This window comes from Mycena indigotica (assembly GCF_014461135.1).
Source record: "Mycena indigotica strain 171206Taipei chromosome Unknown Mind.scaff0014, whole genome shotgun sequence".
Taxonomy (NCBI): domain Eukaryota; kingdom Fungi; phylum Basidiomycota; class Agaricomycetes; order Agaricales; family Mycenaceae; genus Mycena; species Mycena indigotica.
This window is the reverse complement of record NW_023503013.1, coordinates 462,978-478,306: the sequence shown is the minus strand read 5'-3', so window position 1 is coordinate 478,306 and position 15,329 is coordinate 462,978. Positions and strand designations below refer to the sequence as shown.

Sequence of the window (15,329 nt, the reverse complement as noted above, 5' to 3'; positions counted from 1 at the left end):
CACTTGGAGTTAGTAGTCTACGGGGAACACCACGCGGCTCGGCGGGGTCCACCGATAATTAAACCGCTTCCGCAGTCGCACGACCTCGTCGCCAATAGCCCTGTCGATTCCCTCGCCCGTCTTCCAGCGCTCGTCGCTGAAGTCACCGTCCTCCGCCAGCTCCATCATCAGCTCATCAATTATCGTCTCCGAGTAGTCGCCTCTGATGTCTCCGCCCTCGAAGTGCACCCGCAGCGTCCACATAAAATGGTGACGCAGGAACTCAGCGGCGAGCGCGTGGGCGGTTGCCGGGGTGCATACCGTGTTGGACTGGACAAGCGAAATAAGCTGCGCGTTGACTTCGGGATCAGGAGACAAGTCGGCAAACACCACGGTCCTATGGACTTGGTTCTCCTAGGCGAGAAGTTTAGCGGCTTCTTGCCGGGGGCAGTCAACCAATGGCTGTATGCCAGTGCACTCACATCGTAATCGACGCTGAGCGCGTTCCTGCGGAACGCGTCGACCAGCTCAGACGAGATTGTGATAACATTGTCGACAGACTGGGGGTCGTTATGAATGATGAGGCTCAAAGAATGAAAGCACATGCCTCTCCAGTGACCCCGTTGGCAGGGATGACGATAACCTGCACGGTAAGAACATCCGTTCGGCCAGTAAAGAAGCATCGGTTGTTGTCGCGTTGCTTAACCTGCTCTGCAATGGGAGCAGAAATGTGCATCTTCAAGTGTGTTGAATAAGACTGCCCGCGAAACAAGAAAAATGTCGGGGGGACGCACATATTCTGTGGCAAGAGCCTCGATCTGTTCTCGGGAGAGTTTTCCATACTTATTCTCCAGAATATCTTGCAAAGACCTGACTATATCCGGCTTGCCAGTGGCCTCAAGCCAGTACACCTTGTCCGAGCCTGAGGGTAAAATGAGACCTCGTGTGCGCCGTCAATGAAGATACCGTTACCAGGATAGAATGCGGCATATACGCCTGGGGGCATCACACCCTCGGCGTCGCGTGCGATGGCCGGCCCAAGGGCCGCGCGGTCGTTCAAGCCGTAATGGATGGGGTAGCGCTCTTCCACTTGGAACACTCGCAGCACGAAATCGTACGCCTCGTCGGGATAAGCGCTTCCAGCCACGATCAAGTCCAACCAGCGATAAAATGTCCGGATTGTCATTCCCGGGTGTTGATCGAGGTTCCAGCCTGCGCAAAAAGATGTTAGTCCATGCACCAGCACCGTGGCGGTGGAAAGGCGCACCCCCAAACATGAAAATGCTGTAGTTATCTGGATCGACGGAAAAGAGGAACATATTTCGCCGGTCGGTCGTCGACTTCTTCGACAGCTTGAACTCGTAGCTACCCACTTGTTTAAATGGCAACATATGAGCACAATTGAAAAGCCTACTTCTCACTGGCATGCTGAGACATCACGCTGCAGAAGGGCCGTTTGGAGCTGGGAGTGAAGATTATAGGAACGACGAAGCTGCTTCTAACAAGTTTTTAAGTCAGCGGTGTGTGTGCTCGTGGCGACGTGGCCAGCCTGTGGGAGTTTTCAATCAAATAATAGTGACGTGTTTCGATCATCTAAATTATTATTCGTGGCCACACGGTGACTCGGACACTTGAATGAGTGAAACGGCAGCAAACTTGAAGGACTCTGACTAAGATGCACAAAATTAGTTTTAGCACTACTGGCAGCCTGGCACTAGCAGGCACCAGTGATTTGGCCTGCCAGTGGATATATTCGAAGAGTCAAGAAGCATTCAAACTCAACTTAGAGTCTAGACCGTGATGGCGGACTCGGAGTTGTTAGTACCGAATAATGGCCACAAATTAATCACTGTGGCCACCATTAGTAACTGTGACAGGTGGCCATTAGTAACTGTGACAGGTGGCCACACGAGACTCAAGAGGAGTATTTAAGTCATGGCCTGAGGGCAAGTGCGACATACTAATCAAGAACTCCTCGATCAAGCTTAAACCAACTTGAAGTTGTCATTATAGCCTGAGAGCCTCAGGTAATACACCCCCACACTGGTGAGTTTAAATGAATTCCAACTCTGAGTCAACACATTAATAAGAATGTTAACTTAGACACAAGCTAGAATCAAGCAACATTCTAGGGCCACCAAGTTAAAGGGTCTCTCACTGGCATTGTGACTTGTGAAAGCTTTACTGCCACACAATCATGCCCAACTTGAAAGCCTCGTCTTATAGCAGGAATTATATAAATGCAGATCAACGGGATGTGCATATATGGGCATCTGACTGTTTTAAACCTATTAGGCCCACCAATAATAGCCCCCCCACATCAAAGACAGCTCCAAGTCCAACACCTCAACAGACAGTTGACAATGCTATTAGTGGGGTTTACCAAACTCGTTCCACTGCTGTTCATGCAATGCCATTGGTTGAGAAAGACTTGCTGATTGTTGGAGGCAAGTGATATTACATTCCACTTGCAAATCCAAAGCTAGGCTAACTTGTATTGCTATAGGTTGCTATTCATTCCTGTCTGAATGGAAAGCTCAGAAAAATCAACCTAAGGATTTGGCAACCACCTATCTAACTGGGAAGGAACTATACTTGTATCTTGATGAAATGATCGGTGCTGTCAAATTAAATTCTCAGCTTGCCAGTGAGAAAGCAGGTTAGTTCTATGGTTCTGATTTTTTGATATTTCATAACATATGTTTATATAGAAGGCTATATTTTGGTAAAAAGCAAGACAGAATTATTTGACCTTGATTGGTCAGATGCACAGTTTTCTAGTTTCCGGTCCATTTTGAAGAAAATAATAGAGCAGAGGATCTCAAATCTGGATATTGTTAAATCAGACAATAGTCCTGTGGAACCAGGCCATTATATTATTTTCCAGAAGACCTACAACTATGCAAACACTCTTATACTCAAGGGCTGGCGTCCAGTTTGCGAAGAGACTATTATTGTCTCTATGACACAGGGAGATGGCCAATCAACGCGTGTAAGTCAATAAAATCATTTCCATTGATAAAATCACTGATAGGCCTGACAATATCAGAGTGATGAACTGCCAAGTGATGTTCGTGATCGAGATATGATGTGCTGTATAACAGGAAGTCTGGTTGAAGATAGAGACAGAGGGCCAAACTTTACAGGGTTACATGCAGCTCATGTGCTTGCGGTGTCTTGGGCTCACAAAGTATGTCTAATTAATCTCCACTTCTAGCACTGATTACTGTTTTTAGGCACTGAGTTTGACACCACTTGGAGTTCATGAGCATATTCGGAAGATATTTGGTGCAAAATTGAACCAGGACCCAATTATCAATGCTCTACTTATGCTGTCTCACCATCATGCTTGCTTTGATGATTATCAATTTGGCTTTTGGCCAGAGCCAGTAGCAGAAGGCACAAAAGAATTTGTCTACCGGGGATATCGCTTTGAGAAAGGTGGAGCACCATTGCTCCATTCCCGCTTCTTTTTGCAACTTTCTCCTACCATGAAAGGCCTTCAGGGGTCAGAGCTGATTGTCTTCAATGAAGTACTGAAGATTCACTTCCGGACCTGCCTACGCTGGCATGTCAAGGGATTTGGGAGACCAAAGGTGGTACGGAAGTATAAGAAGAAACCAGAGTTTGAAGGATAAAGCAGATAATCAGATATTAAACCCAGGCAATTGATGCTATAGAGGGTTAATACTCAATGACATTGTATGCAATATATAGAGAGCCGTACCTGTAAATATTTGAAAAATGTCCCCGGATATAACCAGGCAGTGGTTGGGTCCAGCACAAATGCCTATGCTGTCCGACCCTCGGCCTTCGTCGTCATCACTACTGATCCATCACGATCACATGCGTTGATCATCGGAGGAGCCGTTGCTCACCTGCCATACTTCCCACCCATCACACATCTGCCAAGCTGTCAGGGGAACCTCCCTTTCGGCCCCTCGGAGACGCCTCCGATTCCGGTCCGACTCCGGTTCCGACTCCGGTCCGGCCCTCCATCTCGCCCGCACAATCACCGATCCGTCAACGCCCTCCCGACGGTCGCCCTGGGACCTCGCCTGCGACGCCGCCCAAAGCCTTCTGTGCCCGACAGCGGCAGCTACGGACAAGCAGTATATAGTCAGCTACCTAGCAGGCGGACCCTTAGAGTTTCTTCTCTTTGGATCCTCCCCTGCTAGGTCAGCTTCCTTTGTATTTGCTTACTGTTATTCACTCTTTGGATCCTCCCCTGCTAGGACCTTGATCTCAGGCCTCCGGGGTTGCCCTTACAGCAGAAGAAACTCTCTACGGGATCAACCGGACAAGATTGCCAGGTTCGGCGCTGACTCAGGCTCGGAGTACGAGTCCGTTCCGCCCTCGTCACCGCCCCTGCCACTTGTCCCCTCCTCCTCTACTCCTGTGGTCCCCGCACCCGTCATGCCGTCCGGAGTCACTCCTACCGCAGACGCCCGGCTGGACTCACTCGAGGCGAAAATCGATAGCCTAACTGAGGCCCTTGCTTTACTCACCAACCAGGCTTCCGCTGCCGCTGCCGCCGCTAATAATGCTGGCGGACCCCAAACACCATCGCCGGAGACGTCGATTCCGACTCCGACTCCGGTCCAGGGCGACTCGAAGCCCTTTTTGGCGACATCAACCTCGCCTCAAAATTGGTCTTGCGACCAAACCCCCCCGTTCACCTTCAACGGCGACCGGAAACGCGGCCGCGCGTTCCTCTACGCGGTCCGCACCTCGCCCGCCTTGCCCCTGAGGCCTTCGTGGTCAACGGAGAGGCGAGCGAGGAAAAGGCTGTCCGGCTATGCCATGTCGTTTATGGCAGAAGGACCCGCTCAGCAATGGGCGGAGCGCCACGGAAGCAAAGCCCCGTTTCCGTTTCCGTCCTGGGGCTCGTTCGTTTCCGAGTTTCGACTCCGGTTCGTCGAGGAGAATGAGCAAGATCACGCTCTCTCCAAGCTGGAGACTTCCGCCTATCACATGGGTACAAAGGATGTCTACCAGTACACCGACGACTTCGAGGACCTGATGGACCTCGCCGGATTCGAAGACGCGCTGGTCAAGGTGACCAAGTTCCGCCACGGACTTGACCCCCTGATCAATAACGGAATCACGTCCTCGAACGACCCCCGGACCTCCGGGATTACCTTAGCTGGCGCACCCGGGCCTTCCGTCAATACGAGGCCCTGGTCCGGGCCAAGCTGATCAAGTCAGCCGCCCCCAAGACGCCTGGCGGTTTGATTCGGACTCCGTTTCCGGTCAACCGCATCCCGGCTCCGGCCCCTTTCCGCCCGGTGGCTCCGGTCGTGCCACCCGCGGCCCGCGCTCCCGCTCCGGCGCCTCCAGCTCCCGTCCCTATGGAGTTGGATCGCACCAGGGCTCGGGGTGCCCCTCGTCGCGCCTGCTTCAGGTGCGGCGACCCAAATCATCTCGCCCGGGATTGCCCCCCCCCCCCGATGTCCGCTCAATGGACATCCTCGACGAGGTGATCCAACAACTCGGTGACGAGATGTTAGCGGAGTTGATCGCCCGCTACACGGACACAGCTGCCCTGCCGGAGACGGCAGCGGAGTCGATGGCCGGAGAGGATTTTGTCCCCCGCGACGAGTGACTGGTGTGCCCTCGTTCGCTCTATAAATCGTTTTGCCTCTTTGTATGATGAATGCAGTTCCTTGCCCTACAATGAGCCCGAAACGAAAGACACACCCTCTCCTGCCCCCGTCTCGACTCCGTCTCCGACTCCGCCCGCGACTCCGGTCATCATCCTCCGCCGCCTCACTGCCTGGGAAAAGAAACTGCCCAAGCAGTACACCGTTGCCGCTGCCCCTGGGGCGAACTCCCTCCACCTCCCGTTAGAGCTCGAGTCCACCACCAGCGCTGAAGCTCTCACTCTCTGGGCTTGTCGACTGTGGTGCCACCTCCGACTTCATTGACACGAACTATGTTGCTCGGAACGGCATTCCGGTCCGCACCCTCGATCAGCGGATTCCGGTTTTCAATGTCGATGGCACCCCCAATGACGCTGGCTCCATCAAACAGATCGCGGACTTGGTCCTGCGCTACAAGGGCCATGCCGAACGAGTTCAGCTGGCCGTCACCCATCTTGGCAAGCAAGACCTCATCCTGGGGTATTCCTGGTTGCGGAAACATAACCCAGAGATCAATTGGGAAACCAAGGAGGTCAAGATGACACGGTGCCCCCCAAATTGCTTGACCTGCCGTGAGGAAGAGCGGGTCGAACGGACCGAGTTGCGGCGACTCCGGTCGCTTCAGAAGCGTCTCCGCTCCGGCCCGTTCCCCTCGGTCTGCGCCATGGACCTTTCTGGGTCTGATGACGGAGACGACTCCGTCTCCGGTGACGACTCCGGCCTGCCTGATCTGACGCCGGACTCCGACGACGACGATGACGATGGTCAGCTTGAGGATGGTGACCGCATCTTCTACACCTCGTTCCGCCCCTCGGAGGAGATACGCGCTGGCAGTACTGTCTCGCAACGCCTGGCCGAAGCCTTCGCCAGGAACTCCGCCCCTCCGCCCTCCGAGATCCCGGACTGGGCTAAGGAGTTCCAGGACGTCTTCAACAAGGAGTCCTTCGACACGCTACCGGAGCGGAGAGCCTGGGACCACGCCATTGAACTCGTCCCCGACGCTAAGCCCACCAACTGCAAGGTGTACCCCATCTCGCCCCTCGAGCAACGCGAGCTCGACGTGTCATCGAGGAAGGGCTTTCGACGGGCCGGATTCGCCCCTCCAAGTCTCCGATGGCGTCTCCGGTCTTCTTCGTCAAGAAGAAGGACGGCGGACTCCGCTTCGTCCAGGACTACCGTGCTCTCAATGCGATGACTGTCAAAAACCGGTACCCCCTTCCGCTGATCAACGACCTCATCAACCGGCTCAAAGGCGCTCGTTACTTCACCAAACTCGACGTCCGTTGGGGCTTCAACAACGTCCGGATCAAGGAAGGTGACGAGTGGAAAGCGGCTTTCCGGACTAACCGAGGCCTGTTCGAGCCCTTGGTGATGTATTTCGGCCTGACAAACTCTCCCGCGACGTTCCAAACGATGATGAATGACATTTTTCAGGACCTCATCCTCTCCGGAGACGTCATGATCTACCTTGACGACATCCTGATCGCCCATTCCGACCTCCGGAAACACCGGCAGATTGTCCAGGAGGTCTTACGGCGACTCCGGGAGCACAAGTTGTACCTTCGAGCGGAGAAGTGCGACTTTGAAAAATCGTCAATCGAGTACCTCGGAGTCATCATCTCCCACAACCACGTCGAAATGGACCCCGTCAAGGTCGCAGGCGTCTCCGCTTGGCCGACGCCGGAGAACAAGAAGGACATTCAGCAGTTCCTCGGGTTCGCTAACTTCTACCGCAGGTTCATTCGGGACTTCTCGACCCTTGCACGCCCTCTTTTCGTGCTCACCAAGAAGGACCAGCAATGGACTTGGGGCGACGGGAGGCCTCCGCGTTCCAAGCGATCAAGGACGCGGTCACCTCGGAACCGGTCCTGGCGATTCCGGACGACACACGGCCTTTCCGACTCGAGGCGGACAGCTCTGATTATGCGACGGGGCGGTTCTTTCACAATCCGCCCCGGACGGGAAGTGGCACCCTGTAGCATTCTATTCCAAAAGCTTAAATGATGTCCAGCGCAACTACGAAATCCACGACAAGGAGATGCTCGCGATCATCCGCGCACTCGAGGAGTATAGACACTTCCTCGAGGGCGCCGCGCACCTGTCGAGATTTGGACCGACCATAAGAATTTGGAGTACTTCAGGAAGACGCAACACCTCAACCGGAGACAGGCCCGGTGGTCTCTGTACCTCTCCCGGTTCGACTTCACGCTGCACCACAAGCCTGGCCGCGATATGGGTCGGCCTGACGCCCTCTCCCGGAGACCCGACCACGGAGTCGATTCCGACAACTCCGACGTCGTCCTTCTGCGGCCTGAACTCTTCCACGTCCGCGCACTCGAGGGTGTTTCCGTTTCCGGTCCCGGCTCCGAACTCCTCCGTGACATCCGTGATGCCCTCTCCGGTGAGCCTGACCTGGAGGAGCCCGTCGCACTAGCGGCCCGGCAACTTCTTAAGGTTCAAGGTCAAGCTCGAGGCCCCCGCTCCTCACGTTCTGACGAGTGGGCCGTCTCCGGCGGTCTTCTCCATTTCCGAGGAAAGATCGTCGTACCAAAAGACAAGGACCTCCGAAGACGCATCATCGAGCTCTGCCATGACACCCGAGTCGCCGGACACGCAGGTCGTTTCAAGACCTTGGAGTTGGTCTCCCGGAACTACTGGTGGCCTCAGATGTCTCGCCATATCGGCCGGTATGTTGCGACCTGTGACTTGTGCTGTCGCACCAAGGCACTCCGGAGACTGCCCCACGGAGAGCTGCACCCCACGGAAACGCCCCGAACGCTGGCATACCGTCTCCGTCGACTTCATCGTAGAGCTTCCCGAAGCCCATGGGTACGACGCGATCATGGTCGTCGTTGACACCCTCGGAAAGCGCACCCACTTCTCGGAGTGTCATACGACGGTCGATGCAGTAGGGGCAGCCCGCCTCTACTACCGGAATGTCTGGCGGCACCATGGGACTCCGGAGAAGTACGTCTCCGACCGCGGCTCGCAGTTCATCGCGGACTTCACCCGAGAACTTTGGCGTCTAATCGGCATCAAGCCCGCCACGTCCACCGCGTACCACCCGCAGACAGACGGTCAGACAGAGCGCGTCAACCAGGAGCTGGAGCAGTACTTGCGGATCTTCACCAACTACCAGCAGGACGACTGGGATGAGCTGATTCCGGCCGCGGAGTTCGCCTACAACAACCACGTTCACTCCTCCACGCAGCAGGTCCCCTTCATGACGGACACGGGACGGCTCCCGCGCATGGGCTTCGAACCCGGAGTCCGTTCCGCCATGGAGTCAGTGAACGAGTTCCACGACCGGATCGCCACTGGTGTTGCTGAAGCCAAGGCCGCTCACTAAGGCCAAAGAGGAGTACAAGCGCTACTACGACCGGAGACGGACTCCGTCTCCGGAGTTTAAGGTTGGCGACCGTGTTTGGCTGGATGCCTCTGACATCAGGACGACTCGCCCCTCGGAAAAGTTCTCCCATCGCCGCCTTGGACCGTTCAAGATAGTCGCGGAGATCAGCAAAGGTGCCTACAAGCTCGACCTCCCTCCGCGCTACTCGAAGCTCCACCCGGTCTTCCCCGTCGTCAAGCTCGAGCTCGCCCAAGACGACCCCTTCGACGGACGCCCGGGTACGACCAGCCCCCTCCGGACCTCGAGGACGGAGTCCCGGAGTGGGAAGTAGAGGAAATCCTGGACGCAAGGGTGAGGTATAAACGGCTGAATTACTTCGTCAGATGGAAAGGCTACGACGCGTCGCATGACCAGTGGGTCCGCTTCGACCGCGTCTTCGCCCCGGAGAAAATCGCGGAGTTCTATCGTAAGTACCCTGGCAAACCACGGCACATCGCCTCTGCAACCTTCGACTCGATTCCATTCCGGTCTATGCGTCGGGACGCCGCATTCAAAGGGGGGGGTGATGTCAGGGGAACCTCCCTTTCGGCCCCTCGGAGACGCCTCCGATTCCGGTCCGACTCCGGTTCCGACTCCGGTCCGGCCCTCCATCTCGCCCGCACAATCACCGATCCGTCAACGCCCTCCCGACGGTCGCCCTGGGACCTCGCCTGCGACGCCGCCCAAGCCTTCTGTGCCCGACAGCGGCAGCTACGGACAAGCAGTATATAGTCAGCTACCTAGCAGGCGGACCCTTAGAGTTTCTTCTCTTTGGATCCTCCCCTGCTAGGTCAGCTTCCTTTGTATTTGCTTACTGTTATTCACTCTTTGGATCCTCCCCTGCTAGGACCTTGATCTCAGGCCTCCGGGGTTGCCCTTACACAAGCGCCATGCCCACTGTTGCTCAGCCACCATTGATGGCGTATCAATATGACATAAGCGCTGCTTGTTGCGCCTGCCCTGCTGCTGCAATGCACATATACTATGAAAGTATTGGTATTATCTACTAGCTTCCTTTATAGATTAGGCCTAGCAGATATATTTTAAGCACCCATGTTGCAAGCACAAGCACAATAGGTAAAAATGATGTAACATGCAGGTTTTACCACTCAATTCTCAGCTAAATGAATACCAGTGAAGGGCAAGAGTAACAGAAGTATGCAAGATGACATATAGTGCTGGAAAGGGACTCAGGAACAGGTGGGACTCAGCATTGAGTGTAGTCTCGTACCCTGCCGCTCTAGAGGGAATCTGTTAAGTGCCGTGTCGACCAAAGGGACGGAGACGGAGACGGAGACGGAGTCGAAGTCGGAAACGGAATCGAGATCGTAGAGCACTTGGGGCGGAACACCACAGAAGGATGTTTGGGTGACCGGGGCTTCCAGTTGACCAAGACAAGACAAGAAGGGGAGAGCGGAGTCGAGACGACGCTGGGAGATAGAGACCAGCAACGTTAATTTACAAACTGAAGTACGTGATAATACATCAAAGTATTTATAGTACGAGAAGTAACGGAAACGGAATAAGGTATAACAAAGTAAGTAACAAGATTAGAACAAAGTCAAGTAAAGTAGAAGAGGAGTTGCATACGAGGAACAAGGCATAGATGATTGCATAGATCATAAGTCGGGGTAATTGGAAACGCTCAGTAAATCTTCATTGCGTAAAAACCAAATACCGGAGACGGATATCGGAGACGGATGCCGGAGTCGGCATGGATATAACAGTATCCCCCTCTTGCGTTTCTTGCCCACAAGAAACAGGAGCAATGGTCGTAGAGGTAGGAGTCGGAATCAGAGAGAGTCAGAGTCAGAGTTGGACTTGTGAAAATTTTGAGTCGAAGGCCGGAAAGGCCGAGATCACCGAGGAAGCCGGTGAGAACGTGATAATAGCAAGGAGGACGAAAAAGGAAAGGGGTGACAAGAAGCACATCACCGATTGACATCAATCTCTCTAACTTGACCACTTCCCACTATGCCACCCAAACGCCAGAACGCCAAAACGCCGAAGAAGGCCAAGAATCTCTTCGAGTCCGAGGTGACGCAGGTCGAGGAGCTGTCGGAGACGGAAAGGGTGGGTGGATGGGTTGGAGGGACAGACCGAGACCCCTCGGCTGACGCATTACCGTCGGGTCGTAACCGACGCGTAGATGTGCGGAGGGAGTTGGAAGAGCTGGAGCGCAGGGCGCAGACGTTGCGCGCACTGCTGGCGGAAATGGCTCCGCGAGCACCGTCACCGGGTGGTCGGTCGGAGTCGTACGATCCCGACGACCTGGTTGACAACGAACCGATCAACGAGGAGTCGTCAGAACACGGCTCCGTGGTGGCTCCCATGGTGTGGACACCAGCAGACCACGATGCGCTGCTAGAGATGGCGGCAGAGCACCACCGGAGTCGAGCCAAAGACCAGCAGGCGGCCAGATCCCAAGGCCAGAAGAGTGAGGCCGAGCGCAAGGCCGAGAAGGAGAGGCGGAAGGCCGAGTTGGCCAGAGAGCGGTTCAGAGCTCGCCGCGAGCGCGGACTCGTGCCGTTGACGCGTGCCGAAGAAGCCGATGCAAATGCCCGGGTCGGTCGCCGAGTCACGAGGCGTATCAATATTCGCCCGTCGAGCCCAATTCGGCTGATGTCGCCGAAGAACCCAGAAAGGCGGAAGAAACTGAGAACGCCGAGAAGGCCCAGGCTGATGGGCCCGATGCAGACGGCGATGCAGAAGAAGAAAGTGAGTACAAATAATATTCTCGATTATGAACCTGACCCGTTTTGGCAGAAAAATGCGCCAAATGTATCAAGACGGGGGAAACAATGCGTGTGGAGCGAACCCAAGCCCAACACGACTTGGCACGGGCGGCTTTCCTGCGACAATTGCCGCAAGCTCAAGACCCGTTGCGAAGACGGGAACCCACCCCTGCGTTTCCGCAAGGACGAGAAGGAGGCTGGGATGGCCAAGGAGAAGGGCAAGAAGAAGAAGGTTGCGGGGCCACGGATTGTGGTGCCCAGAGTGGTTGAGACGAAGGGCTCCTGCGGGAGACGCCAGCGGAGACGACAGCGGAGATGCCTGCGGAGTCGTCAGGTCTGACGCTCAGCAACGCGGGGATTGCTGCCATGATGGCCAATCTGCTGATGCGTCAGCGCGTAGATCACCGGCAGCTCAGCCGCGTGATCATGGGACTGCAGAACCTTGGCCGCGAAGTTGCGCTTCAACGTCGGGCGCGATCAACTCGTCGACCACACCCGAGCAACTGGACGAGCGCCTACAGGGAATCGACAAGACCCTGAAACACTGGGACGTCTTCATCCAGCGGGAAGGCCAGAAGTGTCGGGATGCAGATGAGTCGGAGTCGGAGGATGCTGAGGGCGAGCCGTACGAGGAAGAGCAGGAGGAGCAGGAAGAGGTCGAAGAAGATGATGCGATGGATGTGGACGAGGAGCCCCCGGCGAGGGTTGACAAAGGGAAGGGAAGAGCCGAGTAGCGAAGACGGAGACACCTCGGAGACGGAAACGAAACGACGAAGATTAGAGTCGTAAATGTAATATAGAATATAATTTCCTTATCTCGCAAATCCTGTGTGACGTTAATCCAGTTTGGGTTTGTTGGGGTATTGACGATGGAAGGATTCAATGTATTCTTCAGCTTCCAAGTCAGGTGCGCCAACCCAAGTGAATTGTTCATCAGTGTTCTCGTAACCAAGCCATTCGACCAGGTAGCGGAGTCGAGCCGGACCCTTGAAACGGCGATCAATCTTGGAGTCAACAATCTGTTTGATTTCGAAGTGTTCTTCTCCATCGACTTCAATTGCCGCAGGTGGTGGCTCTTCGCGACCAGGGAACTTGTTGGGTGTGTGGATTTCGATTTGGGAAACGTGAAAGACGGGATGAACTTGAGAAAGGGATTTCGGGAGACGGACTTGATAGGACGCAGCACTGGGCTTTCCGATGATCTCGAAGGGACCAAAATGCGTTTCTGAGAACTTGGAGTCGGACGCTTGGTCTTGATGTACTTGGTCGAGATAAAGACTTCATCACCAATAGACGGAGACGGATCCGGAATGCGTTTCCGGTCCGCAGTCTCTTTGTATTGCTCCTGAGCGTACTTGATCTGTTCCTTGAGGAACTCGTGCAGCTCTTGGAGATCGACGACGTAGTCCTTAGCATAAACATTAGCCACATCACCCTCTGGATGAATCGTAATAGAGGGATCGTAGCCTTTGTTCGCGAAGAAGGGTGATATGCCAGTAGAAGCGTTAGGAGCATTATTGAGTGCGAACTCTGCGATCGGCAGTAACTCGTGCCAATCATCCTGTTGGTAAGAACAATAGATGCGAATATATTGCTCAACAGTTTGGTTCATGCGCTCCGTTTGCCCATCAGCAGAAGGATGATAACCCGAAGTATAATGGAGTTCCATGTTGAGTAGTTCTCCAAGGGAACGGAAGAAAGAGGACACGAATTCCTTTCCGCGGTCAGAAGTGACATGGGATGGGACTCCGTGTTTCGAGAAGACGTGAATGAGGAATAGTCGAGCGAGCTCTGGAGACGAAATATGAGTGTCGCACGGAATCAAAATGACCTGTTTGGAGGCACGATCAACGATGACTAGAATGGTATCGAATTCACCGGATGTGGGGAGCTGCTCAATGAAGTCCATAGAGATAGAATCCCAAGGACGGAGAGGAACGGGGAGAGGCTTTAGTAGACCGTAAGGTCGATGCCTTGGCTTCTTGTTGCGCTTGCATGTGATACAAGATGCACAGTAGTCCTTGACGAAGGTTCTGAGTTCTGGCCAAGTGTATTCACGTCGGACAAGAGCGAGAGTACGATTTTGGCCAAAGTGACCGGAGAGGATATGGTCGTGATGGTGTCGGAGTACAGTAAGTCGCAACTCCGGAGACGTACCGGAGACGAGTGGTACCCAGATTCGATCGTCATAGCGTAAGAGACCAGTGTCATCGAAGTTTCCAGCGCTGATGAGTTGCCAGATTCCGGCGGAAGAAAGGCCGGAGACGGCAGCGGGATCGTCATTGATGTGAGCGCGGATGTCGTCGTGAAGCTTCTTGACATCCAGAATGACGGAAGCACGAAGCACAGGTTCTTCAAGGAAGGTAGCGGAGAGAGGGCGTTGAGTTGTTCAGACGTGAAAATAGGGCGAAAATTTTGCGGATTCAATTTTCCATAGGACTTATCCCCCTCTTTTGGGTAGATGTCCCATCGTCTAGTTAACGCATCAGGCTTACCCCCAAGTTTACCTGGGGGAATCAGATTGTCATGTTGAAACGACAAAGATACTGGACCAGCGGACCTGGCGCCGAAGTTAGAACCTTGGTAGTAGAGAAATACTCAAGGTTCTTGTGATCAGTGACCACATCGACCGGAATCGGGCGCCTTCAAGATATTGACGCCAGTGAGTAAACACATCGAAGATAGCGAGTAATTCCTTATCGTGTGTGTCATAGTTGAGCTCTGATGGCCCCAGAGAGGCGACTCCGGAAAGCCACAGGATGGATTTCACCATCATCGCCGGGAGACGGAAAGGATAGCGGCGATAGCGTAGTCGGAGGCGTCCGTTTCTAGGGTGATTTGGCGGTCTGGGACCCAGTGATGAAGGATCGGAGCCTCGACAAAGGCCTTCTTGAGATAATCGAAAGCCTCTTGACACTCAGTGGACCAGTTCCAGCGGACGTTGGCACGAGTGAGACGAGTGAGCGGAATCGTGATGTCGGAGTAGTTGAAGATAAAACGTCGATAGAAATTACAGAACCCGAGGAAGGATTGAATATCCTTAACTTTCCTAGGCGTAGGCCAGTCCGTGATCGCGGAGACCTTCTCCGGAGACATGCGAAAGCCGTCAGGGGAGAGAATGTAGCCCAGATACTCGGTAGTCGTGACGCCAAATTCGCACTTTGGCAACTTACAGTAGAGTCCGGCCTCGCGGAGACGCCGTAGGACTTCCCGAACATGCTCGACATGCTTCGACTTGTCGTCTGAATAGACTAGGATGTCGTCAAGATAGACGATAACTGTAACATCCAGTAAGTCGGCGAAAAGACTATTGAGAAATCTTTGAAACGCAGCAGGAGCATTGGTAAGACCTTCAGGTACAACCCTGAACTCGTAAGAGCCGTAGCGAAGAGGGAATGCCGTTTTTGGTTCGTCTCCGGGTGCGATGCGGAGGAGATGATAGGCGTGGCGCAGATCGAGTTTTGTATAGATACGTGCCTTTCCCGGTGTGTCAAGCAAGTCCGAGATCAGCGGAAGCGGGTAGCGGTCCTTCTTCGTGATGCGATTGAGTCCGCGATAGTCAACACAAAGGCGAAGGCTGCCATC

General features: G+C 54.3%; 1 protein-coding gene across 1 annotated transcript; it reads right to left on the bottom strand.

Annotated features, from left to right (window-relative positions):
- Nucleotides 1-9: 9 nt before the first annotated feature.
- On the bottom strand, nucleotides 10-1,416 carry MIND_01302700 (uncharacterized protein; the record flags this gene model as incomplete). Its single annotated transcript, XM_037369487.1, has 7 exons — nucleotides 10-393; nucleotides 462-539; nucleotides 587-715; nucleotides 774-901; nucleotides 952-1,191; nucleotides 1,247-1,344; nucleotides 1,394-1,416. The coding sequence occupies 7 exons, from the start codon at nucleotides 1,414-1,416 to the stop codon at nucleotides 10-12; spliced, it is 1,080 nt and encodes a 359-aa protein (XP_037213985.1).
- Between the last annotated feature and the right edge of the window lie 13,913 nt (nucleotides 1,417-15,329).